General features: G+C 40.9%; 1 protein-coding gene across 2 annotated transcripts in view; it reads left to right on the top strand.

Annotated features, from left to right (window-relative positions):
* The window catches only part of GIPC1 (GIPC PDZ domain containing family member 1), a 47,699-nt gene that overhangs the window by 12,667 nt on the left and 7,117 nt on the right, over positions 1–27,915 (top strand). For both annotated transcript variants that reach the window (XM_089533126.1, XM_089533118.1), the window contains exons 2-4: positions 4,265–4,597; positions 5,638–5,823; positions 9,734–9,914. In XM_089533126.1, the coding sequence (XP_089389252.1) occupies positions 4,316–4,597; positions 5,638–5,823; positions 9,734–9,914 (649 nt within the window). In that variant the 5' untranslated portion in view covers positions 4,265–4,315. The remainder of the gene's footprint in view (positions 1–4,264; positions 4,598–5,637; positions 5,824–9,733; positions 9,915–27,915) is intronic.

Below are 27,915 nucleotides of genomic sequence, written 5' to 3'. Positions count from 1 at the left end.
TTCATCCTTCACACCTTCTCTTGCACTGCAAGTCCCCAACAACAATCTTGAAAGATAGATTGACAGCAAGGAAAACTGTCAAGGGGGCAAAAAAGAAGAGCTATGGGTGGTAAAAGAGACAATGGAGGATCCTGAGAAGAGGAAATAAACATCAGGATATTTCAGAGAAGAAGAGAGAAGCTTACAGCCACTCCACCCCATGCAGTAGCTCCTTCTTTGCCAGAGCCACTGTCACTGCCAAGTTCCTTTCCCTCTCCCACCTCTCCACATGAGCCCCATCAGGCCAGAATGATGTTAAATTCACAAGCTATGGTCATCCCTACTGATACGATATTTCATATATAGTGCTTCATTTTGTCCCATAGATTTGCAGTAATTAGACTTATAAAAGTTCCTTGCTTTTGAACTTCAGAGGTGGGAGAGACCTTATAAGAAAACCCAGACATTTTAAGAAGCCTCTTCAGACAGAAACTTTAGCTCTGAAAAAGAGGACCTATCCAAGAAAAGGAGGACATATTGTAACCCTAACAATATTCTCAGTATCAGAATGCTTCCTGTTTAAGATCCTGCTTATAGCAATCTGGCTCTGGCTCATTGCTGGCATGAGATTCTAGGTCAGCCCCCCATATCTTTTAATAGTTGATAATCGAGAGGTTTCTTGAGCCTTCTGCTAATTTTTTATTTAAAAATATAAGTATTACTCCTTTGCTGCATGGGATCCAAGTACATTCTTTCTAGGCAGGTCTTTGTTATGGAGATGCTGCAGTTTCCAACAATATGAAACAATATTGTATAAAGGCGCAGAGAACAAGAAATATTCAGAGGGAGACTGAGCATTCTCATATGTTTGTCTTTACGGGGGGAGGGGGGCTCAAAATGGATTATTAAATTATTTTAGAGTGATGAACAGAATGTTAAAGACAGGTCATAATATATTGCCACCTGGATTTTATTGGCCAGCGTGATCTCGAAACAAAATAGAACACAACTCAAGTGCTGGAACAATATGTTTAAAGTTGCAAAGAATAGCTTCAGGTATTTGGTCCAGGAATACCATGATTGTTCCAAAAAGTCAATAAATACTAAGAAGAAGAAACTAATAAAAGTGATAGCTGAGATGATTAGATCAATTTTATGAAGCAAATTTAGCATTGAATGGGTTGTTTATTTCTCAGCAACTTTTCTGAAAATAGTGTTTTGCCTGACACAGTAAGAGATTCAAAATGTAGAATATAGACTAAGTTTGTTTGCTCTGCTAACTTTGATAGTTTCTTCTGTTTTCTTTTTAACCTTCGCCAGCATCTCATACTGGAAAAAAACTAAGATGCTAGATTTCTTAGTGTTCACATGATTTATAGCAAAATTGTGAACAGATGAAAGTACACTTAATAGATTTATAATTATTATAAATGATAGTTTAAAAGTTAATTGTTAAATTTTATTTTATTTTTATATACCCAAGCATGATAATTTTATGAGCAAACCAAGTTACCTAGTTTTTTTTTATTCTGACAGTAAAAAGTTATTCTGAGCAGTAAAAGGCATTAAAAATATCACAGTCCTTCAATTTTTTTTGCAGAAAAAATGGAGAACAGAATCAACTGCTTTTCATGGCATCCCAGAATTCTATAGCATTGATCTGTGGAAGTTAAAGTGGTGTCAAACCAGACTATTTCTGTAGTTTGGATGCAGCCCATGAAATGTAGAAACATGTGAAATATCTGTGATGAGAAGTTGTGGAATGATTGATTGTTGCTGTTGTGTGCCTCCAAGTCATTTCCAACTTATGGCGACCCCAAGGCAAACCTATCATGGGGTTTTCTTGGCGAGATTTGTTCAGAGCAGGTCTGCCCTTGCCTTCCTCTAAGGCTGAGAGATTGTGACTTTCCCAGAGTCACCCAGTCTGGTTTCCATGGCTGAGTGGCCTCGGAGGTAGAGAGGAACTGCTGGACCTCTTACCCTTTCCCGCCACCACTCCCTTCTCCTTCTGTGTCATGTCTTTTTAGATTGTAAGCCCGAGGGCAGGGAACCGTCTAACTAAAAAGATTGCATGTACAGCGCTGTGTAAATTTACAGCACTTCATAAATAAAGGTTAATAATAATAATAATAATAATAATAATAATAATAATTCAAACTCTGGTCTCCAGAGTCATAGTCCAACACTTAAACCATTATACCATACTGGCTCTCTTGTGAGTGATATCCTGTCTTTTCCACCCACATAAGCCTTGCAACAGTACCTTACTCTTTTGTAAAAAGTTGTTTTTTTCTCTCTTTCTGTAATTGTGTGCGTGTATGTGTGTGCCCTTTCTAGTCACCTGTTGTCTTATGGCTACCCCATGAATTTTCTAGTGTTTTCTTAGGCAACCAATACTTAGAGGTGGTTTGCCATTGTCTTCTTTTACACTTTTTCTTTCTTCAGTACTGGAATGCACTATGATTTCTTTTTGGGGGTTTTGTGTGAATTAAGAAGGATAAACCATAATACAGCTGCACTGTTGCATTGTACTGGAGAAGAGGGAATGGATGCAAGCTACAGGAAAAGAGATTCCACCTCATTATTAGGAGGAACTTCCTGATAGTAAGGGCTGTTTGACAGTGGAACACGCTCCCTCGGAGTGTAGTGGAGTCTCCTTCCCTGGAGGTCTTTAAACAGAGGCTGGATGGCCATCTGTCGGGGATGCTTTGATTGAGATTTCGTGCATGGCAGGGGGTTGGACTGGATGGCCCTTGCGGTCTCTTCCAACTCTATGATTCTGTGAAAGAATCTCCCCCCCCCCAGCTGCTTGGTGGGGTCCTCCCTCGGCTTCCCCTGGAATTGATAGCCCCGATTTTAAGCAGCAGGAGGGCGGGACATCCTTTCCAGGAGTGCCTCTTGCACCCATGCCAAGCTCAGCCTCCCAGAGCTCCTGCCTGGCAGCGGCTTCCCTGCCCAGCCCCATATCAACAAGGCCACAGCTGGTGGGAGAAGGGTTGATGGATGCTCCGGATGGCCCCGCTCATGCTGCCAAGGGAGCCTTTAGGGGCTCCGGGGCTGCTGCCTCCCCTCCTCCTCCTATAGCTTCTCCTCCTCCTGCTGCCTCTGACATTGGAGGGCTGGCCCCCCAAAACTGTAGAGGGCCCCCCCACTTGATTTGGGAACTGCAGCTGCCCACCTCACTTCCCGGACTCCCCCGTCCCAACAGAGGACCTGCCCTGGAAAAGGAGGACACTTGAGGACAGGGAGAAAGACAGGAGGTAGAAGATTTGTTCCAGAGAGGTTTGCCATTCTCTCCCTGAGGTTGAGAGGGTGTGACTTGCCCAAGGTTATTCAGTGGGATTTGAACCTTGCTCTCCAGTTGTAATCCAACACTCAGACCACTACACCACACTTGCTCTTTTCTTGTATGCCATCATGTCATTTCTGAGACTTATGGTGACCCTGTCATGGGGTTTTCTTGTCAAGTTTCTTCAGAGGGGAATTGCCCTGATTGCCATCCTCTGAGGCTGTGTGACTTGCTCAAGGTCACCCAGTGGGTTTACATGGCTGAGCGGTTATCCCAATCCTGGTGTCCAGAGTCATAGTCTAACACTAAAACCATTGCACCACACTTGGCAAGGTTTGTTCAGAGGAGGTTTGCCACTGCCTTCTCCTGCCCTGGAAAAGAGGACATCTGAGGAGGAGGAGGAGAAAGAGCTGCCCACTGTGCCTCCCTGCCCTGATGGAGGATCTACCCTGGAAAAGGAGGATGCCTGAGGAGGGGGAGAAAGGAGGAAGGTGGAAGGGTCCTTACCTCGACTCCCTCTCTGCCAAGGCTGTTGGGCATCACCCCCCGTCCAATAATTGACGTTTAAAAAAAAAAAGACCGGCTAGTGGGAATGACAAGCGTGCCAAAAAAAACATGCATGCAAGGAATTAGGAAATAATTTGCTTCCATAGTGAGAACTATGAATCGACTTGAATCGATCAGTGACCTAGTGTCGATGTGAATTACAAACTGGATTAAATGCAAGTGGGAATGGGCCCTAAGATTAGGCATTTCTAGAGGGCTTCAGTTAACCAAGTTTTACTGAGATAATTATAGATGTTAAGAATACAACACAGCAACTCCCTTGTATGACTTGCATGGCAATTACAAAGAGGACTTGCACAAATTGCTGGTATTGTGCTCTGGCCTTTTGTTTGGGTCAGATTATATTTTATAATCTGTTATTCATTTTAACCAACCTGAATAGCTTTGCTGCTGTTCCCTATTGATCTTGTGTGCCCTCTCCACCTCTAGGTCCCTATCTTGGGAAACTGACCCTCGCTGCTGACTGGCCACATATCCCTCATGCCGCTTGGACTAGGCCGTCGGAAGAAGGCCCCACCACTGGTGGAGAATGAAGAAGCTGAGCCCGTACGCAGTGGCCTGGGTGGAGTGGGGTTAGGCAGTGTTGGCAGTGTGGCAGCACTTCAGCCTGGTCTTCCCCCTCCACCAGCAAGCCTCCGTCCTCGGCTGGTTTTCCACACTCAGCTGGCCCACGGAAGTCCTACTGGTCGGATTGAGGGCTTTACAAATGTCAAAGAACTGTACAGTAAAATTGCCGAGGCCTTTAAAATCTCACCAGCTGAGGTAGGCACAATGTTTGCAGTCCCTGGCACTATCACATGAAACTGTCAATAACAAGATTGCAGTAGTTTTAAGTGACCCTGAAAAGAGAAATTTCATACAGCCCTCACCCTCACAATAGTTTTAAAGTCTACAGATTCCCCTTGTCTTTTTTGTTTGCTAATACTTTGACTGAAGGCCCTCCCCCCTCTACCCTCACTGCCCCTTTGATCTTTCTACTTCCCCCTTGGGGACAGGATCACTTTTGGGAGTTATTGGGTTAGAGGATTGCATTGCTATCACCCCCTCCAGATGCTAGGGGGATATACAGCGGGCCCTTCCCTTATGTGGAGGATCCGTTCCAGAATCCGTGTAAGGGGGAATCCGCGTATGCTCATGCCCCATTGCAAACTATGGAACACACGCTTGTGACAAGAGGCAGCGTGCGCACCATGGTTGCACGCGCTATTTCTTTAGTTCTCGTGCGGCTTCAGCGTAAGCTTGAAGCCATGTATGTGTGCCTGCATATGGCATGGGCGCACTATACCCCAATTTTTACTCTCTGCCCCTACTTCCCATATTTGGAAATTATGGGAATTTTTATCCCCAAATATCCATCATGCCCTCTCTCCCAAAAATCTTTTAAGGACTGCTGACCATTTTGCAGCTTTGAGGAGCTGACTTTTTTACCCACATCAAAAAGTTGCCAACAGTACCATCATGACAGCAGGAGCTTCAGAAATGCTCCAAATACAGTAAAATGGCATATAATTCATAACACCAATGTGTTCAGTGTGTCATGGGCCATTTTGGAATAATTTTTGGGCTACTCAACTTTGGGCTATATGGGACCCAAGAGAGTGCAAAAACAGTCATGGGGATTGAATGGGATCTTCATGCTGCTTGTTGCCCACCTCTGGGCTAGAGAAATGCCTGGGTATTTAAATTACGGGCAGTAACTCAAAGTATCCACATCCCTTACTTTATGAATTTCAGAGCAGCCACATTATGTACTTACAGAAGTCTGTAGCATCAATAGCTCATGCTTTCTTGATTCTTCTTAGGTGATGTTCTGCACCTTAAATACCCACAAAGTGGACATGGATAAGCTGTTGGGTGGCCAGATTGGCCTGGAAGATTTCATCTTTGCCCACACAAAGGGCCAGAGGAAGGAGGTTGAAGTGTTCAAGTCTGAGGAAGCTCTGGGTCTGACCATCACGGACAATGGTGCTGGCTATGCTTTCATCAAGGTAGCATTGGATAGCCCCATCTTACACTGCATTGTCTCTTCTCTTGGGTGTTTGCATGCTGCTGAGAGGGGAATTCTGTCTGTGGGACTTTTTAAACATTTAAATTATTGTTGTCCTCTATGTTGCATGCACTGTTTCTCCTAATTTGACAACTTGAGAAACACAATTTTACAACTCCACACTGCCCCACTTAACTTTTACAATACTATTTTTGAAAAATGTTTACCACTAATCCTCATTCAATGATCCTGCCCACATTGGAATGAGGATCCCAACTTCAGTAATTCCTAGCAAAGGTCAATTACTCTTCCTCCCACTCTCTTTCTAGTATGGCTGAGAAGGCTCTTTTCCTTTCCTAGTGATTCCACAACACATGAGTGGACTTGCTGAAGAGTTTTCCTGCATGAAATGTGAAAATCAGGGCACTCTGTTTCTTAATGCTATAAAACAGACTTTGGAAACTTTGACCCTCAGATGCTTTGTACTGTAACTCCCATAATCTCTTACTATTAGTCAGGCTTGCTGGGATATCTGGAGGTCCTATACTTCCCAGAGGTCCAATGATTAAGACATCTCTGGTGTAAATAGGTAAATCAGACTACATCAAGTAGCCTGGAATAGCTGGACAATTCAGGTTTGTTTAATTTAGAAAAATGATGATTAAACAGAGTTATAAATGTTAAGGTGCTATGGAAGAACTAGACAATTTTGCCCACGCCTTTCCTTTTTAACAATACTAGCACTTGTGATCACCCAGTGAAATTAATTGGCAACAAATTCATGAGACAAAAGAAAATGTACATGGATAACTTATTTGCTGCAGTGAGATGATATGATTGCCTTAAAATGGAATTAAAATGACTCATAGCTAGTAGCCATGATAGGTAAATGGAAGCTCTTAGATATTAAGGCAATGCACCTCTGTTTTACAGGCTCTGAAGAGATGTCTTGTTAGCCACTGTGGGGAACAGGATGCTAGATGAGGTAGATTTTTGCTGTGAACCAACAGTGCTGCTCCTTATTCAGAAGAGGCATGAAATGGCATAGTTTTGAATATATATTCAATATTTATTTCTGTTCTTCATAGAAAAAATGTTGTAGAAGCTATATGTTGCTAGAACTGGAGAGGGCAACCTAGGCCACTCAATCTTGATCAGTTCAGACCTCTGGCAAATATAATATCCCACTATCATGAGATAAAGGGGGGAGTTGAGAAAGAAACATTTTTTGTTGTTATTTATGATTACAAAAGTAAAGATTGACAGAGAAAGGAGGAGAGAAAGGAGGAAATCATGCCCTATGAGGAATGACTTAGGGAGCTGGGGATGTTTAGCCTGGAAAAGAGAAGGTTAAGAGGTGATATGATAGCCCTGTTTAAATATTTGAAGGGATACCATATTGAGGAGGGAGCTAGCTAATTTTCTTCTGCTCCAGAGACTAGGACCCGGAGCAATGGATGCAAGCTACAGGAAAAGAGATTCCGCCTCAACATTAGGAGGAACTTCCTGACAGTAAAGGCTGTTCAACAGTGGAACAAACTCCCTCGGAGTGTAGTGGAGTCTCCTTCTTTGGAAGTCTTTAAGCAGAGGCTGGATGCCTCTGTTGGGGATGGTTTGATTGAGATTTCCTGCATGGCAGGGGGTTGGACTGGATGGTCCTTGCAATCTCTTCCAACTTTATGATTGTATGAGAGACTTTTCAACTTTTGGCTTCATCCCCACCTACTAGTCATGCTACCCTGAACAAATTATCCATGAGCAGCCCTTCCTCTCTACTTGTGAGGAAGCTTGCTTTACTGGAATCTTAATCCACTTCAGTCTTACTAATTATCTCCTGTACAACTGGTGCATAAGTCAAGAAATGGTTTGAAAATACAGTGGGCCCTCTCCATACACAGAGATGCATTCCGGATCCCTCCATGTATGGGGAAAACGCGTAAAATCAAACCCCATTGGCTGCAATGGGGGAGCGCTTCCGTGTTCGGTGCAATGTGTGCACCATAGGCACGTGCACGCCTGGCGGCTTGATCTTCTGTGTAAGGTTAAAGCCATGTATGGTGTGCCGGCGTATGGTGCAGGCGCGCTATACTGAAGTCCATTCTTTTTTCACACATCTGGGCATATTAAAGAGTATTGCAAGAGTGTTGCATGAGACTGCAACACTCATTCTGCACATATGTCTGCTGCATTAGGAGTATTGAAAACAGCTGCAGCAGAGTCATCTAAGAAAACAGCATTAAATTTCATCCCAGAAGTAGAGGCATTGTTTCACTCTGGGCCCACATGTCCTTGCTTTCTGGAAATAAGTGGTGGCCCTGGGATTGGTTTTACATACTTTCTTTCCAGTCAGAGCAGTTGGAATCTCATCATAATCTGTGTTTTCCCAGGGAGGTGTAAAGGGACCCCAGAGCTAGTTACAGGGAGACCAGACCTGGTTGCAGAGAAGAAAGTCTACACATGGTGACAGACCATGTTGTAATCCATAAGCAATTGCAGCACTTCATGCACAGTTCATCTGCCTTTCAGTCCTAGAGGGAATATATGTGCTACAGGATGATATGAGGGAGAAGCATGGCCCAGCATAACCCCTCAGTGTGTATTACTAGTTCTTTACATAAGCAGCTTTAGATCTTTTCACCATTGCCTAAGCAGACCTCATAAAACAAACAGTCTATACAACTTCTATACAACCATTATTGTCCAGTTGCTTTGGTTTCGGCAGCAGTGAAATACTTCTTCTGAGCAAAACACTCTGCCTGGTTCCAATCTCCTCCCCTTCCTCTTCCTTTGTTTCTCTGCTTGGGGTTAATCAGGAATCACTTGTAACTGTTTTCCATACTTAATCCATTGAGGTCTTATTCAGGTATTGTGCCTACTTTGAATCGGCAGGTTATTTAGTAAGTAACACCTGAACAGGACCGTATCAGGGATTATACCACTCACTGATGTGTACAATACACACAAACTACAGATTTCTTTCATGTTGAGTTTATAGTCACAGGTACTTCTCTGCAAAAACTTATTTAACATAAAGAACAGGAATGCTCTAGCCTTTTTAGTATATAGGTAGAAACTTGGGTCAAGATAATATATACGGGCCTACATGAGGTCTAGTGCTGTACTTTGGGTAAGATGTATACGTTATCTGGTGGCGCAGAAGTATTGTTCTCTTCCCAGACTGCTGCCAGGAATATGGTTTTGCTTGCTTGTGTGGGGTGGGGTTATTCTTCCCTGCAAGGTATTTGGCAATTAATTCTTCTGGAAACAGGATGTTAGACTGGTTGTGCCACTGTTCACTTGCACCAGTGAGTCAATTAGAAATAGAAGCATAATTATGATTCATGGTTTTCATGAAGGAGTTGCAGGGTCAGCATTGAAGCAAACAGGCTGTGCAATGTCTGTCCATGATTTTGTGTTGTGGTTGGGCCCTGTGTGAAAATGGGTAGAAGGGACTGAGGTGTTTAAATTCTGAATGTTGAACTTAGTTTCTTGATAACCTTTGATTGGATGCCTGACAAAAGAGTAAGTCTCCACATAGAGAAGGGGGAAGTGATGCAGGCAGAAGAGTCACCAAAGGTTTAGTCTTGGTTTTCCCATGGGCTATTTATAACCACATATTAGAAAACTATTCAATAGATATAGAACTCCTTCAAATTACTTTATGTATCCTGAACTTTAGTATGTCTCTCTCACAAACATGTATGTGCCCACAAAATTCCTTTTCCTGAAGACAAGCTGTCAGCTAACAACCACACAGGGAGGGGTCTGGAATGGCTGAATGAACCACTTCCTCCACTACCATCATGTTTCCTTTTTGATGACATTGCTTTTGAAACTTTCAAGGTAGGAACCGCCTGGGATCAGAAAATCACTGGGCTTGCATAATGACTACTCACATCTGTTTTTGGCAGAGAATCAAGGAAGGGAGTGTTATTGACCGGATTCAAGTAATCAACGTGGGAGACATGATAGAGTCCATCAATGGCCAGAGTCTTATTGGTTGCCGGCACTATGAGGTCGCCAAAATGCTCAAGGACTTGCCCAAAGGCCGCACTTTTGCACTGAAACTCACTGAGCCCCGGAAAGCTTTTGGTAAGTGTATCCTACAGCTATATGTGAACTATAAGTCTGAGTCTTCCTTTCCAGTAAATATTAGCTCCAGACTCATCCCAAACTTCAGGAGAGAAAAACAGCCAGTTTGAAGGAGGGAAGCTGAAAATAATCTGTTTCTGAAATTATGATTTTGCCAATCTAGTAGTGCTCATTCTGTCCTTTCCAAACAGTGTGTTTGGTCAGTATTTGGAGATAAGAGAGATAGAAGCTTGTTAATTCTGGGACATCTTTTCATCACAAGCCAGTTTTTGGTTAATAGTGACCTTGAGTACCTGGCCATCATGTAAAGTGCCTTCAGTTGCTCAGCAGTTGCCCACTCAACAATAAAAAGGCAAGCTCTGTTTTAAAATATAGAAGAGGTGTGTAATTTTTTAAAATCCCAAGACAAACTTAAATCTTGAGGTAATTGGTTTTTTTTTAAAAAAAAATGTGATAGGTACAGCATTGCACATAGAAAACAAAGAAGTTAGTTTGTAGGCTCATGTTCTAGCTTATTGAACCAGAGCAAAGATCTTTCCACTAACAGCATTTTAGCCAGTTATTGTTAAACATAATGCTGTAGGTTTTCTGTTTTGGCAGTAAGGATTTGACTTTGACTGTTGTGCTAAATATTGAAATTGATTATCATTTCGCCAAAGAAGGCTGTGCATCTCAGAACTCAGGTAGTCTAGTGGCAGTTTAAACATTTTAATTTTAATGTATTTCTCTCCTAATCATTATCTTTCAGGATGTCACTCATTGCCATAGTTAACGGATTCTTGTTTTTCACTTTTCTGGCTAACATAGCATATTGAATGTTGGGGGCATTTCATACGCAGATGGATGATTCCTCTAAGCAAGGAGACTATTTAAACACTTCACAAGTATCTAGTTCAATAAGTGAAAGTTGACAAATGGTGTGTGTTGGGATTCTCTCTTGGTTTACTGGCACATTGTAAACTAAACTTTGGCAGAGTTAGATAGGGTTGTAATTTTGCTTTCATCTTGCCATTAAAAATGTGGACTGCATGTGTGACTCCTCCTTAGCCCTTTTTGGGAACTTGAGATTCCCCCTGGACTCTTCTGCCTCCCAATTTTAGAGAACACAAAAATGATAATTGCTGCTTCTGGAAATCTCCACAGCAGTAGTTTACAGTAAGACAGAGCCTAATTAAAGTTAGGATCATCTAAGCCATTGTATTTCCCATCACCATGTATGGATGTGAGAGCCTGACAGTGAAGAGGGCTGATAGAAGAAGAGTCAACTCATTTGAAATGTGGTGCTGGAGAAGAATGCTGTGGATACCATAGATAAGCAAAAAGACAAACAGATGGGTCCTAGAACAGATCAAGGCTGAGCTCTCCCTGGAAGCCAAGATGACTAATTGAGGCTGTCATACTTCAGCCACACACGAGAAGATATGACTCACTTGCAAAGACAATAATGGTAGGAAAGATATGGTGCAGCAGAAAGAGAGGAAGAGTGTATATCAGATGGATGGACTCAATCAAGGAGGCCTTGGCCTTGAGTTTGCAGGACCTGAGCTGAATGGGTGAGGATAGGGTCTTGAAGACATCTCATTTATGGGATTGCCATGAATTGAAGCTGACTCAAAGGTGGTTAACAACAAGACAGAGGTTTAGTGTGTATGGGATGTTTCAGTCCCTGTCCCCCCCCCCCCCCGGCCATCCAAATCAGATATGGATTTACAGTCATAATTTTGGGAGAAAAATGCAGCCCTCAACCAAATTTAAGGAGGACAAAATTTACCCCTGGACACACCTAGTTTGCCCACCCCAACATACTGTATCTAAACATACACAGTAGTATGTGTGTATGCACATGTGTGTGAGCGTCTAGGAAACAACAAATCTTAAAGTATGTGTGGAGAACCTTTTCTCAAGGGATATAGTCTGTTGGACGATAGTCTATTGAGGGATGTATGCAGAAGATTTGGGGCAAGGAGAACAGCTCTCTTACCCATTTTACCTAGTTGCTTACCTGGGCACATACTTACCCTTGCCAGAGATGTTTTGCTAATCATTTACAGAGCTTTTAAAAGTAGGCTCAGGCTGCTTACCTGGACCTTTTGAGGGAGTAGAATGCATTTTAACATTGGGGGTGGGATGAGACTGTGATCTCTTGCTTTGCCAATTCCTTCTCAGAAATGGATAGGACAATAAGTAGGTCTGACTGTATGCTATCATACCATATCATGCTGTATTGAAAGACCACGAGATGTAGTCCAGAATTCAGAGATCTCCTTTCTAAAAATCTATTCATTTTTAAAAAGCAAGTTTCTAGCACTCTCACAATGTAGCCCTTTTGGCTCCATTGACAATGTGTGGATAATGCCTGCTGACGTTTGAAATTAGACGGGAGATAACATGAGGGAATGCTTGGGAGCACATCATCCCTTCTTTTCCCAGCACTGCACAATTGCCAAAGCCAGAATAAATAATACAAAATATTTGGCAGTTTTGTTTGCTTAATTTATAGAGCTGTTTTTCTTGACACAGAATCTGAACTGTGTGAGTTCAGAGTTTTTTCTGTGTGTGTGTGTGTTTGGAAAGGCTAAACATAGTCCTGAAAATCAGGCTGTCTCCAGCTGAGTGTTGTGCTGTTAATAGGCCAGCAGATGCTGCTACTGCGCCACCACATTGGCCACAGAAGTGGACATCTTGGCATTCTGCAAAAGATAGTCAGATCAGCTGTAGACTCAGGCCTGAGGAACAGCTGTCTGTAATGGGTATAATTTACATATTGTTTTCATGAGCATGATGAAAGTTCAGAGTAAAATTGGGAGAAAAATCACTGATGTTCTTTACAGTATATGTTAATCTGTATATGTTAAGTATATGTTACATTATATTTTCAACAATATGTTAAACATTGATGCATTTTTCAGTAAAATTCTTCCTAAGGGTTTTGAGCTTCATATTACTTTCTTCTCTTTATCACTTTTTAGCCATATTTATTTCCAAAGTGTTACATCAACTCTCTTTTAACAGATGCATGCAAATTCAGAATTCTAATAGGACTCTCTGCCCTACAGTACCTGCATGAAACACCACTGCATACCACTATCCAACCTGATGGCAGAGGGACATATATTATGTGCTGTGAAGGGGCTTTCTTTTGCTTTCCACAGTACATTAATAATAATCATGTTGTGCATATGACAGCCTATATGTATGAAAACTCCTTTTGAGGCAGCAGGCCTGTGATTCAGCTAAGACACAGTTCTGCTTGATTTATAAATAGTACAGCAGCTTCTCTCACCAGCAGAGGTCAGGATGGTACTAAGCAGCAAGCTTTCTGCATCCTTAAGCCAGAACTCAGTTCTGAGCAGAGAAGGGGGAAGGCTTGCACACTTGCCCTCTTCAGGAAACAGGCAAGGTCAGCCTTGGAGGAAGAAGGTGAAGCAGTTTGCTTCAGGCAATACCAGAAGGAGAGAGATATGAATGCTGAAATTGGGGTCTCAACAGTGCAGCAAGTCTTAAAGTGTTGGCTTTGGCCTTAGCAGCAGAGGGCATCATTTTGCCTCAGCTTCAAGTAACAAAATCTCTTAAAATGGCAGTGTGAACAGACTTTCAAAAGAGCCTTTATAGCTATTCAGTAAGGCTTTTTCATCCATCCAAGCTTCTAAACATAGGCTCACCATATTTGCTGTGCCTGTTACCATGTCTGGTGAGCACAGCAAAGCCAAGTGTCGAGACTTTCTCAGGAGTGTGTGTGTGTGTGTGTGTTCATTCGTTTGTGTTTGGGTATTGTTGCTTGGAGGTGCACGCAGGAGCTGTTCTACAACAATATAAGTGTCCTCACTTGCCCCTGCCTTACCCAGCAAAGCCAGCCAAAACTGATATGGCCTTGTTTCTTTATTCAGAAGCTTTGTTAAGTCTCTAAGGAAGGGATTCTGCATTTTGCCAATTCTGGAAGGCCATACAAGCAACGACATGCAGGAAGGAATAACCTGGAAATAGTGACCAGGTTTCCCAGAGGAGATATGAGGAAGTGAGGTATGTGAAGGAAGACTAGGAGCTGGAATGCCCCAGCCTTTGAGTGATGGTATTCAGGAAGCTATGTGCTGAGGACCAGTGCAAAGTTCTGTCCACTTCAGTATCTCTTGCAGGATTACTCTGGTGATACAAGCTGAGTTCTGGGCAGGACTCAACTCCTTATTTTGGACAATCTTGTGTTGTTGTATTTCTGTATCCCTGATGTGTCAGGCTGGTCACCATCTTGGATGTCCTTGAATCCTGGGGCAAAGCCCACTGTAGAGTCTGTACTGGTCTATTTAGTAGAGAGAGGTTTGCTGCATAAATGTGTCATTGCGTAGCTACAAATCCAAAAATTCAGTGTTCTATTATTCATAATGCTTCCTCTCGCTACCCGGAATAAACCTCACAAGTTTCAATTTCTAAATGTATTGCATTCCCTCCTGTTTGCACTTCAGCTTATCCATCATGTCAGTCTGCCTCTGCCACTACAAATTCCTTCCTTCTTGAGTGACTCATTGGACAGTTCTGGGAAGGAGGATAATTTTCCACTTTCCAAGTTATTTCCTCCTTAGGTTTGGCTGTTGTGTGAGCCCCCTGCCTCCTTTAATCGCTAGGGGTGGATTAATACTTGTTAGTGCTTTGGGATGGCAGTGCTGATTTCCTTCTCTCCGTGTGGATACTCCAATGTGGATATGGATGTTTTTGACTTTGCTCACCATCCTGGAGAGAGAGAGAGAGAGAGATGCACACATACCCAAGCAAACAGCTTTTCAGTAGAACCACTTTTCTTGATAGGTGTTTTGAACCTGCGTTTTCATCCTAGAACTAAGTTGCACCTTAAATTTTTAAATTTCTATCAGTTTCAATTTGATGTTTGATTTTTTGACCTGGATACTGGAAGATTTTGAGAGCACTCCATTAGCTGATTCAGTTATTGGCATAGCTATGTAACCTGCACAAATATTTCTTTGGTCTGGAGTTTTCATATAGGGTGGATTTTTTGATTCCATAAAAAGTGTTGCTTTCCTGGAAAACAGTTTAGGGATCTGTTGATGTATGTTTTTCTTATGGTCCCAAATTGTGATGTTGCTGTTTTTATTCTATAAATAGACAAATAGGGAACAGACATTATGAGCCTAATCGCTGTTTGTCTTCACTTATCTGGATACAAATTAGTAAGATTTGTATATTGTTGAGGTACAGGGTTTATCAGAATAGTTCAGAATTCTTAATTCTTGGTACCCAAGAATTCATCCCCAAATGGATTTCTGCTGAAAGTAAATAATAAACACAAAGTACATGTTATAACTTTTTCCCCAGCCTAGTAGTATAATGATACATCCAACTGAATATCATATTCTGATATGTTTGTATTTTTTACCCCTAATTCTTCAGAGACTGCTGCATTTTGAATTTGATAATGTTGTAAAAAGAAGATGCTGTAGGCAATACACAGAAGATTTATGCAAAAGAGATGAGGGAATGAATGACTTTTGGAATGAGGAGTCATATGAACATGAACCCCAAATTCTAAGAAGTGAAGTGGAATCTGCAATAAAGGAAATGGGAAAAAAATAAATCACCAGGAACAGATGATATCCCAGTGGAACTGCTACAATGCCCACAGACAGATGTGACTTTAGTGCTAACTGAAATATGCCAACAAATATGGAAAACAAAGAAATGGCCAACAGACTGGAAACGCTCGATATACGTACCAATCCACAAGAAAGGAAATAAAAAAAGACTGCAGCAACTATAGGACAATAGCACTAATCTCACATGCAAGCAATTTGTTGGCATATTTCAGTTAACATTAAAGTCGCGTCTGTCTGTGGGCATTGTAGCAGTAACACTGGGATATCATCTGTTCCTGGTGATTTATTTTTTCCCATTTCCTTTATTGCAGATCCCACTTCAAAATTCTGCAGCATAGACTCCAACCATACATGGAGAGAGAAATTCCAGAGGTCCAAGCAGGATTCAGAAAAGGAAGGGGCAGTAGGGACCACATTGCAAATATACACACCAAAGAATTCCAAAAAAGAATAAGCATATTTTTTTAATTGAGAAAACTTAAAATTGTACAATAGACTGTATGATATATGAAATGTACATTCAAAAATTTCTTTTCTCCACCCCTTTTCCTCTTCCACTTATCCATTATCATATTTTCTAATACCTAATCATTAAACCAGCTCTTCTTGTTTCTTCCTCTCTTTCTACCTCTTTTTTTCTTTCTCTTATCTCACTATCCTTTATGCTATTTTATTCTTTCAAATACTGTGTAATAATTTTAGACGTTTTCTATACATATCTCTCATTCTGTTAAACCACATTCCACGTATCTTTTTACTTTCCATTTTCCTCTGTTTAACCATCCTATTTCCATCGTTTGTTACAATATTTAATAAAGGATTCTCATCCTAAATCATCATCATTTATTTCTTCCTCTCTCATTAATTTTGGCAGATTGTTCATTTCTATAACTTCCAGGGTTTCAATTAGCCATTTGTCAATTTCTGGAGCTTTATTTTCTTTCCAATTTTTTGTTATTACTATTCTTGCTGTAGTAAGGAGGTATAGTATATATTTAAGATATTTCCTTGCATTTATCTCTTTCACCATATTTAACAGGCATACCTCTGGTTTTAGCTCTATTTTGATTTGCAAGATTTCTTGAATAATTTTATGTACTTCAATATTTTTTAATTTGGGGGCATGTCCACCACATATGATAAAATGTTCCGGGTTTCTCCTGACATCTCCAACATATATTTTCTTTTATATATTTTAGCTAGTTTCATAGACGAGAGGTACCTTCTATGTAACATTTTCATAAAGTTTTCCTTAATATCTGTACATAATGTGAATTTCAAATCTTTACCCCATGCCCTTTCCCAATTTATAAGTGGGATGTTATGTTTTATATTTTTTGCCCATTGTATCATATTATTTTTAATAGTTTCTGTTGCTTCCAATTGTAACTTCAAACATAATTTATATAGTTTTGATATTATCTTCTCCTTCGATAATCTCATCTAGTTCTGTTTTAGAGTTTGTTATACCTTCTTGTCTTGTATCTGTTAAGAATCTTCCTTTTAATTGTTGGTAGGGGAACCAGTTTATTTCCATTACTTCCTGCCCCAATTCTTCCCTGCTTTTCATTTTTAATTTCCCATTTTCATTTTTGATGATATCTTTATGTCTTAACCTTTCCGTCCCTTTTAATTTCTCCCTTCTTAGGAAAGCTTCCTGCAGTGATACCCAGTCTGGGATTTCCCTATATATTTTTCCTTTATATATTTTCCAAATTCTTAAAACTGCCTTTCTAATAATATGTTCACTGAAATGTTTGTTTTGTTCCAGTTTCCCATACCACAAAAAAGCATGCCATACAAAAATCAAATCAAAACCTACCAGATCTAACAAATTTTCATTTCTCAGGTATATCCATTCCTGCACCCACTCTAAACTACATGCATGATAATATAGTTTCAGATCCGGCACGGATAAGCCCCCATTTTCTGTAATGTCAATTATTACATTCCATTTTATCCTTACTTTCCTCCCCACCCATATAAATTTAGATAATTCTTGTTTCCATTTAGTAAATACCAAATCATTTAGTATAATTGGGAGATTCTGAAATAGATAACAATAGTTTAGGCAGTATGTTCATTTTTAAAAGTGCAATTTCCCCCATTAGCAACAAATATAGTTTTGACAATTTTTCCAATTTCTTTTTCACTTCTTGCCATATTGGTTTATAGTTGTTGTCAAAAAGTTTGGAAGTTTTTTTTGTTAGGTGTATACCAAGGTATTTTATTTTCTTTTGAATTTGTATTCCACTTATTTCTTGAAGTGTCTTTTGTTTTGTTTTTTGTCATATTTAATGTTAAAAGCGCTGATTTACTTTTGTCTATTTTATACCCTGCACATTGAACAAATTCATTTATAACTTCCAATGTCTTAGGCACCCCTTTCAGTGGGTCTTCAATGATAAAAACTATATCATCTGCATAGGTTCGTATTTTAAACTCTCTTCCTCTTTTGTTAGCCCCTTTCATTTGCTTATTTTCTCTTATATTATTGCATAATATTTCAAGGCCATAATAAAAAGGAGGGGAGATAGGGGGCAGCCCTGTCTGGTTCCCTTAGTAATTTTACATGTTTTTGTTTTTTCCCCATTAATTATTACAGTGCGCCTTCGCCATACGCAGTCTTGAGAGTATGCGCTCAAGCCGCGGGAGCGTGTGGGGGGAAGGGGCGGCACGTCCCATTCAATTGAATGGGGGCGCACGACTGTGGCGCCACCACACCGCCGTGCACGAGCCCCATTGTTTCCAATGGGGCTTGAGCATAGGCGGAATTCGCCTTACGCGGTGGGATCTGGAACGGATCCCCCGCATAAGGAGAGGGCCGACTGTATTTTGGCTTCCTGTTGATCATATATCTTAGTGATGGTGAACCTTTTAGGGGCTGAGTGCCCAAACTGCAACCCAGACCCCACTTATTTATTGCAAAGTGCCATGTCCCTCTGGCTTTCTAGAGGGCTCTGAGTGCCACCTCTGGCACGCATAGGTTCACCATCACTGATATATCTGTTTTATCCAATTTATAATCTTATCCCCAAAATTTAATTTTTCCAATAGATATATCATAAATTGCCAATGCAGGTTATCGAAGGCTTTTTCTGCGTCCAAAAAGAGAAATGCCACTTCTGTCCCTGGACTTTTATCATAATATTCAATTAAGTCTATTATAATTCTTGTATTTTGTTTTACATGTCTTTCAGGGAGGAAACCACATTGATCTTGTTGAATCCAATTTTTTAGTATCTTTCTCATTCTTTTTGCTATTATACTCGTCAGAATTTTATAATCAGAATTTAGTAGGGAGATTGGTCTATAATTCTTTGTTAATGTCTGATCTTTAACTTTTTTAGGTATTAGTCTTATACTTGTTTCTTTCCATGTTTCAGGTATTCCCTTCTTATTTATATCATTGAATGTTTTTTGTAATGGCTCCATTAATATTTCTTTAAATTTTTTATAGTAGCTCATTGAGAATCCATCGGGTCCTGGAGCCTTTCTGTTTTTTACCTTGTCAATAGGCTTCACTAATTTTTTTCTATAGAGATATCTTTATTTATCATTTCCTGTATTTCTTTGTTTTCTTCCAATTCTTTTATATTATTTAAACATTCTACTATCTTCCCTTTGTGTTGATTCTCTTCGTTTATTTCTTTATATAACTCCTTATAATATTCAAGAAATATTCTCTTTATGTCATTTTGTTCTGTATATTTTTTCTCCTTCTTGTATCTCCACTATCAAGCTTTTTTTCTTTTTTTTCTTCTGACTTTATATGCTAAAAATTTCTCTGCTTTGTTTCCTCCTTCAGATTGTTTTTGTTTGACATATATTAGTTTTTTGCTTATTTTTTCTGTTATTTTGTTATTCAGTTGTTTTTTCAAGAGATTTAATCCATTTTTAATTTTTTTACTATTTGGGTTTTCCCTCAGTCTTTCTTCTTGTCTATGTATTTTCTTTGAGATTTCTTCTATTTCTTTTTTCTTTATTTTATTCTTTTCTGAACTCTTTTTTAATCAGAAATCCCCTTATATATGTTTTTGATGCATCCCATATAGTTATCATTTCAAGTTCATCACTCATATTCTCTTTGAAATACCATTTTAATCCTTCTTTGAGTTGTTTGCATATGTTTCGTAGGCTACAACAAAGCATTTGATTATATAGATTATGAAAAGCTTGGAACACACTCAGAGTCATGGGGGTGCCACTACATCTGATAGTCCTGATGAGGAATCTGTATCAAGGACAAGAGGCCACCAGAACAGAATTTTGGGAAACAAAATGGTTCCCAGTAGGCAAAGAGGCCAGACAAGGCTGCATCCAGTCACCCCACTTGTGCTGAAGACATAATAAGAAAAGCAGAATTAGAATCAGAAAAAGGAGGAATTACGATAGAAGGAAGCAACATTAACAACCTAAGATATGCAGACAACACCATAATATTAGCAGAAGACATTCAGGAATTGGAACAGTTAACAAAGAAGGTCAAAAATGAAAGTGCAAAGGCAGGTCTGATGCTGAACATAAAGAAAACAAAAACAATGACAACAGGAAAAAAACACAAATTCAAACTAGACAACAGGTAAATAGAAATAATTAAAGAATTCCCATATCTAGAATCAAACATTGACCAGAATAGAGACTGCAGTCAAGAAATAAAAAGAAGACTAAGGCCCAGTACAGACCAGCACTTTGGGCTGGCTGGGGGTCGGAGTCGGGGCGTAGCATCTGTACGACGCAAGCCCCAGCTCCGCCCAGGGCTCCATGATGCCATGCACTGGTCCACTGCACATGGATCCTTTTCGCGCCCTGGAAAGGCCAGATCATGACTGTCGCATGTGGTTTCCCTGGCCCCAGTCCAGCTGAAGAAGGGGCAGCCTCTAAGAATGAGAAGGGCAGCTATAAAAGAACAAAAAGATACTGAAGAGCAAAGACATACAACTGAGCACTAAAGTCAGAATCATCCAGACCATTGTATTCACAGTTACCATGTACGGATGCGAGATCTGGACAGTGAAGGAAGTAGACAAAAAGAAAATCAACTTATTAAAAATGTGGTGCTGGAGAAGAGTACTTAGGATACTGTGGACAGCCAAGAAGACAAACAAATGGGTTCTTGGAACAGATCAGACCAGAGCTCTCCTTGGAAGCTAAGATGATCAAGTTCAGACTATCATATTTTGTTGACATAATGAAAAGGCACGGATCACTAGAAAAAACAATAATGCTGGGAAAGGTAGAGAGTAGAAGAAAGAGAGGAAGATCACAAACCAGATGGAGAGACTTGATCAGCAGGGTTATGGACAAGGGCTTGCAGGATCTGGGCAAGGCAGTGGAGGAAAGGAATTCTTGGAGATGTCTTATCCACAGGGTTGCCATGAGTCTGAACCAACTCAAGGGCAGCTAACAACAACAGATGTTGTAAGCAAATGAAGAGCTGGAAGCTGACCAGAATTGTGATTAAAGGCAAAATGACAGTCAGAGTGGGATTCAGGCCAACTTAAAACTAGCCAGCTCCAAGTTCTTGGTGCATCTCAGTCAGCTGGGAGGATTATAGCTGCTGCATGCCTCCAGCAGGACCAGCAACTTATCTGTGGGTTTACAGGTTGTGGTTGGGCTAGAGAGACAACAGTTTGTGTTTGACCATCTCTGTGTAGATTGTGACTAGGCACATACTGTTTTCCTATGGCCTACCTGCTGTAGAGCTCCCCTTCTTAGAAATCCACAAATAAGATTTCCACCCATGATGTAAGACTACTTGGTGTCTTGCCTTATAACTGCCAGATTCCATCCTTCACCACCAGCATTCCTTTCCTTTTGTTTGACACTCAATATCTTGGGCAGAGTAGCAGAGGAATATTGTGGAGCATCTGCTGCAAGGAATACAATACTTCTTATGGAGCTCTAACAGAGCACCATCTTGGAGTCCACCATGGGCTGTCTAGCTGAGCAGTCTCTATCTTCATACAGATGGAGGGACAGTCCTAGGACTTTTCCTAGATTAATCAAATTGGGTTCCAAGTTGGATGTTTTCTTGCTGTGGAAAGCAACACATTTCCCCTTCCTCTAGTTCTGTCAGTGTGCCTTGGTGCTACCCCAGCAACACTTTTTTTCTTTTTGTTCCTCTTCATAGGCTCTTTGTTTTTATGATGAATGCATGGTCTGCATTGATGTGCCCTTGCAATCTTTACTCTTCCCCACTACTCCCTTTGGTTAGCATTTTTTCTTGGGGCTCGTCATTCTTCAGTAAGAGGGAGATTTTCAGTAAAAAGTGATGCAACTTGTTGTTGGTTGTACACCCAGCTAAGTCTAAAGGCAGAGCCAGCCAAGAAAATCATGAGAGGTGTTTTTGCTCAGTTGGGATTGCACTAGTCATGGAATTTCTTCCTATCATGTAGCGAATAGCACAGACGGGAAACCTAACAAGAACTTGTCCAGGAACATCTGGGGCTGCTACCTGCTTTCTCTGCCAGATCGGATAGAATAACCAGACATTTTATTTGCACTGCTTTTGTCCATGCCTTCTTGGTCCTACCATAAGAAGCTATAAGGAGACTCTAACCCACTGCAAAGGTCCATTTAGGATCTGTATATAACAGTGGGATGTTGGCTACACCAAGCAGTAGAATTGCACCTGGGTGAATGTCTGTCCCGTACCCCACACATTACGTGCACACTAAACGCTTCTACATAAAAATTACTGGTTGGAAAGAAGTCTGTGGAAAACCCTCTGCCCTGGATTTGCCTGTCTTCAAGAACTGAGAGAGCCTAATATTTGTGGCCAAGTATTTGAAAGTTTATGCAGAGAAGGAGACCTCATTCTGTGCACCCCTCCCAGAGGTTGTGGGGCCGTTTAAAGGCTGCAGCCCTTGTGTGAATCTCCCTCAGGATAGTAGTAGGCAATGAGGCAGCATTCTGGTTGTCAAGGTTGGCTGGAGCTGGCTTATGATGTCCTAAATCCAACCCAAGCCCATCTTAAGGGACAGTCTTCTTGTCAGGGTTCAGCCTTTCCTGCTTTTACACCTAGCACAGCAATGGCCTATAATATGCTAGCTTGCATTTGGAGGATTCTGGTATGCTGGAGATCTGTGTGGGTATGGGCATGCTGGAGGGGCAGGGAGCCAGTCAGCTGCTGTTGGGGATGATGCCAGGAGGCTGTGAGCTGATAGTTTTCATTTCTTTTCTCTGTATGTCTCTGAAAAATTGGGTATAGTATATCCTATATGCTTATTGACAATGCAGCTGGGTCTGTTAGGTTCCACTGGCACTATTGAGTGAAAACCCACTGCCTACTGCAGGGTCTGTGCAGAGCTCCTTTCCCTCCTTCTTTATAGCTTCTGCCCTATGTGATGAGCTGCTTGGGAAGGCTCATAGGACAGCAACTTCATTTCTTCACTCATGTAAGGGATAAGATACTGAATTCCTGTTCTTGCAGTTTGCTTATCAATATGTAAAATGTCTCTCAGAAATATTACTTATTCTCAGCCGGAAATATTCATGTAATGGAATTACAAGAAGTCAGCCTTCACCAGTCTCGCTAATGACACCTTCCCCTTGGGAGTGGTGGGTTGCTCTCTGGGGTAGCTTGATGATTTGTGATCACTCAAGGTGGCAACCTGTCCACCATTAGGCAGAGGGGAGCAGCTGTGAATGAACTCCTCAGCCATTTCTCCAGACCCTTGTAGTATCCACCTGTCCCCAGGTGCAGTGAAAGACAGTGTCTCACCACCAGTGTTGACGTAAAATATCACTCCTAGTCTGTTTTATCTCTATACATGGAAATGGGGAAGGATCATCTTGTTCTTTGTCTTAGATAACAAAATGCTTTGGGCCAACCCTGCCTCTAGATGACAGCAAGAAAAGACACACAATCAGCCTACTGGCCATTCTTGCTATAGGATATCCTCAGGAGGAAAACCCCATGGTTGTGATTATAGGCTACATTGCAGCATAGTGTGCATAAATAAGCAAAAGGCATATGCCTTCTTGATGTGTGGAACAAAGTGGCAGCTACTTGGGACCAGTGTATCTCAGTACACAATCAAGCAGTTTCTATGTGAGACAAGCCAAGGTGAGCTGTCATGTGGCAAAACCAGAAGCAAGTTGTTTCTGTCACATTAATGCATTGACAAACATCACACTATGCCATTTCTCTCTTTCATCTAGGGTTAAGAGAGGGCCACATAGGAAGGGCTGTACTTCCATGGTGGAGCACTTGCTTTGCATGCAAATGGTCCTGGGTTCAGTCTCTGGCATTTTCAGGGTTATCTGAAACCTTAAAGAACTGTAGTCTGTGTAACTAGGGGTGGACAAACTGGTGCCCTCTAAATGGTTTCAACCACAATCCCCATACACCTCAACCAACATACTGGTGGTCAGGGGTTACAAGAGTAGTTCAAAATTCATGAAGGACACCAGACTGCCTACCTTGGTATGACTAGGCATAGCACAGCTTTCATACGGTCTTATGAAAGTGTGAGGAAACAGAGGGAACTTACTGGCCTCTTCAAATGAGAGCTTGGTCTCATCCAGATATGGACTTGCTCTTTCTGACATAAAAATGACGCAACATAGTGCCTCATTGTGTGCAGGCAAGTTTAACAAAGCACAGCAAGTCTCATTTGTAGACTTTCTTTATAAATGAAGAGCAAGTTGTATGAGGAATGGGCGCCAAGCCTTCACTCTGTAACTGTTAATAGCCTCTTCTTCTGGAATCTCTGTTTACATATTTCTTACATTTTAAGGTTCTTAGCTTGCTTGTAGCTACACGGAGAGTGCTTCTTGCCATTGTTCCAACACATTTGCCCCGGCTTTGGTAAGCCAAACATTTATTTTTCTCTTCTGACAATTAACTTTTTTTTTCATTAAAAGGACTGTGAGGACCTTTAAATTAAAATACCTGTTATAACCTGGAGCTTTGAGATAGCCTTCTGCAGACTTCCCTTGGAAGTTTATCTGGCACTTTCTAAATGTGCGTAGTTGTTGTAGAGATCACATCTGCCTCATAAGATGGCAAACTAAATGATTTGAAACACTATGATAAAGTGCTGATGGCTCATCCCAGCTACATTCCTAGAATAGTGCATTTTCCCAATCACAACCCAGGGCTTTAACCTGCCAGTTCTTTTCCAAGACCACACAGTAGGAGCTGCCTCCCACTAATGAGATGATGGTGTGTATTTTTCTTCAGGGAATAAGGCAAATCCAAAAGTCTCAGCACTTGCTTAATTCCTTTCTCAAAGTTGATCTAGAGTCATCACACCCTTATTTTATGATAGAAAATTTCTTTTTAAGGGTGACTTAAAATAATGTGCATTTCTAGTTTCTTTGGGGCAGGGGTTTTGAACTTATTTCAAGCAGGGGAATAAATACAACAATATATACTGGCGGGGGGGGGGGGGGAGACTTGGCAGCAGTTTTTGTGTTTCTGAACTCCACATTGCTACTAAGAAACTGATGGTGATTTGTGAGCTAATTCAACAGTATTGTTGCCCATCTGCTCTTTACCTTTCCATAAATGGTTGCAAAGGAAAGATGTACTCCCAGTTGATGGCTTAGAGTAGACTTCACCAACCTCCAGGTGCATAGCTGGTTGCAGGACTATGAGAGTTGCAGTCAAAGACATCCCTCTATCTTCATAATGTTGTCTTCTGTGTTTTGGAACATAGGGGAGTCGCTTCGTTTGCTATTTTTCAAAGTCAGAAAGCTCCTGACTTTGAAAAATGGTTGCCAAAGCAAGTTTAGGGATGAGCATTGGAACCAGGCTGTACCTGGGTGGCAGTTTTGAGGCAAGAAGCCATGTGATAACACTAGCATGCAGCTTGAATGAAGACTGAATTAGGTAGCAGTTAGATGCTTTATTTAGCTATGCAATAATTCCCTTAGATTCATTGTTTTCCCTTAAGCTTTTGAGCACTAGACTATGAATCTGGAGATCAGGGTTTGAATACCGACTCATTCATGGAAACACACTGAGTGAGCTTGAGCAAGTCATGCTCAGCCTCAGAGGAAGACAAAGGCAAATTCCCCTCTGAACAAATCTTGCCAAGAAAACTCCATGATAGGTTTGTCTTAGGGTTTCCATAAATTAGAAATGACTTGAAGCCATATAACAACATCTTATAGAACCTTGGCATTCTACAAACTTGAGAGAATTGAGCAAATAAACAAAACAAAGGCAGGTGATGAGCTAGGGACTTTTGAAGAGATTATGGACTTTGCTACAAATGAGACTGAAAAAATTGCCATTTGGGATGCACCCTAGGTGTGTTTGCATGATTCCTTTCAAAGTAACTTTTTGCCATTATCTTCAGACAAAGAACCACATGTAATCTGAGATTATGAGTAGATAAATTCTCCCTCATGCTATGTTGAGACATGGAATCAATCTGATCTGAGAAGGTTTGATAGGGAGTTGGGGCATAATCTGAACAATTGCTGAATCACTTGTGGTTTGAGAGGCTTCCAGGATAAAATGTTCGCTGAAGAAAAGTATCTGCAGACAACAATTATATTGCAATGATCATTTGTCTTACTGCATAAAATATTTTAATACTGAATTATTTTATAAATATAATAAATAACTGTGGATCATATAGGAAGCTTCATAAATAATTTAATGATGCCACTCACCATGGAAATACAATCTGACATGCAGTATTAATACCAGATCCTGTGAAACAAGCTTTTTTCCTAGAGACTCTCTGTCTGTGTATTTGAACACAATGTTTAATCAACAAATATTTGGAGTCTGAAATAAAAATGGCTATAGAAGTGCATCTTGTGAATCCTCAGTATAATTCATACCAGAATAGCACCTTGCACCTATTGGTTTTCCTGTTATTTCTGTTAAATATCAAGAGTGCTATAAGGCCAACCTTGTTGGTTTTCCAGAAATGCTTCCTGTACTACAGCCTGCCCACAGGTCAGAAAATAAGTTTTACAAGCAGCATAATAAAAACCACAGTGAGGGGGAAAATGCAAATCTGTCATATGCCAGATAGTTGCAGCTGTATGAAGAATGCTTGGTCAGCTAAGCCATCTTGTCAGAGATCCACATACACAAGGCACAGGTCCTTACTAGCTACAAGAAACCAATAGAAACTAGTGATGGCAACAAAGGTACAAAGAAGTTGCAAAATTGAAGAAACAAGGAAGAAATTGGGACACTGTGGCTGACAGTTTCATCACTACAAACAGTGTTCAAAGGAAGTAGCAAAAACTCCACCAAGCTTTCAGAATTAATGTAAAATCTCTCATATGATAAGTATCACTATTGGATATAATGTTTGCCTTTTTCCTATTTGTGTAACTGATTCCTGGTAAGAAGCAAAGTGACTTACTTCCCCCTGTGACATCTGCCCAGTAGAGCCCTGTAATCTGTCCAACTTTTTGATAATGTTTGTCTTGACTAGTTAAGACATTTAGGAGAAAAACTTGTAGTTTGTGCTTCTTGCTTGGTGTTGATACAGCTGGCTTCTTCTGAAATCACTCTTTATATTCTGGCTAAGGAAAGAATTTCTGGTTCTGGCTGGTGGTTGCTATCCTGTACTCTTGGCTTTTTATTCCTTTCCCCTTTCTGGGAACTCCATGCTACAGAGGTGTTGACCTCTTGGCAAGCCATGGATCTTCTTGTTTTGATCAGCAAGGAGAAACTCTGCTAGTTATTCCCCCCACCATCTCCCCCAGTGCCTTTATTTAGTTTTTTAGCTGAAGTTAACAGTACATTGAGAGGCACGTAGGCTTAAAATTACCAGTGAAGTATTCTTTCTGTGGAAAAGAAGATGTGTGCTGGGAAGGGCTGTAGAAATAAGACCTCTGAAGGCATAGGGTTGCTCCTGGAAGGGTATGCTTTCTGTTTCTCAGTTTGAGAATGAGAGAAGAGAAAGAAATGGACTTGGTAGGTATGGGGATCGAAGTTTTTTGTTTCAGACATATTTAAAGACCTGCATTAGAAACATTTAAGGAATAGCTTCCCCAAATCTGCTTATCTGTTGTTGTCCTGCCATTCCCCGATTACTTTCTACCCTTCCATTATGGGAGTTATGCCCTTTCAGGACTAGTGTAATGGCAGGCAAAGTTTCTCTTCTATTTTGGTCTTTCCCCCTTTACTTTTTGATGGGCCTGTCCTGTCCAGCTAAACAGCTTATCCTGAATGTTTTTCCAAGTTCTACTGATAATCTGTCTACCTTAGTGTGCACTTGCATTTTAAGAAGAGTCCAGCTTGATTAAATTGGCCCAGTATTCTGTTCACACAGTGGCCAGTCAGTTCCTTATGGGAAGCAAGTCATGAGAACAGTGGCAACCTCCCACTCTTTCTCCCATCAACTGGTATTCAGAGACATACCACTTCTAATAGTGGATATAATATACAGTGTACCCGTGCCATATGTGGGTGCGCT

Source organism: Sceloporus occidentalis, unplaced genomic scaffold, assembly GCF_023333645.1.
Source record: "Sceloporus occidentalis isolate IW3139 unplaced genomic scaffold, rSceOcc1.0.p SCAF_1, whole genome shotgun sequence".
NCBI lineage: Eukaryota > Metazoa > Chordata > Lepidosauria > Squamata > Phrynosomatidae > Sceloporus > Sceloporus occidentalis.
The sequence above is the reverse complement of the archived record's forward strand: the minus strand, read 5'-3'. Positions and strand labels throughout refer to the sequence as shown.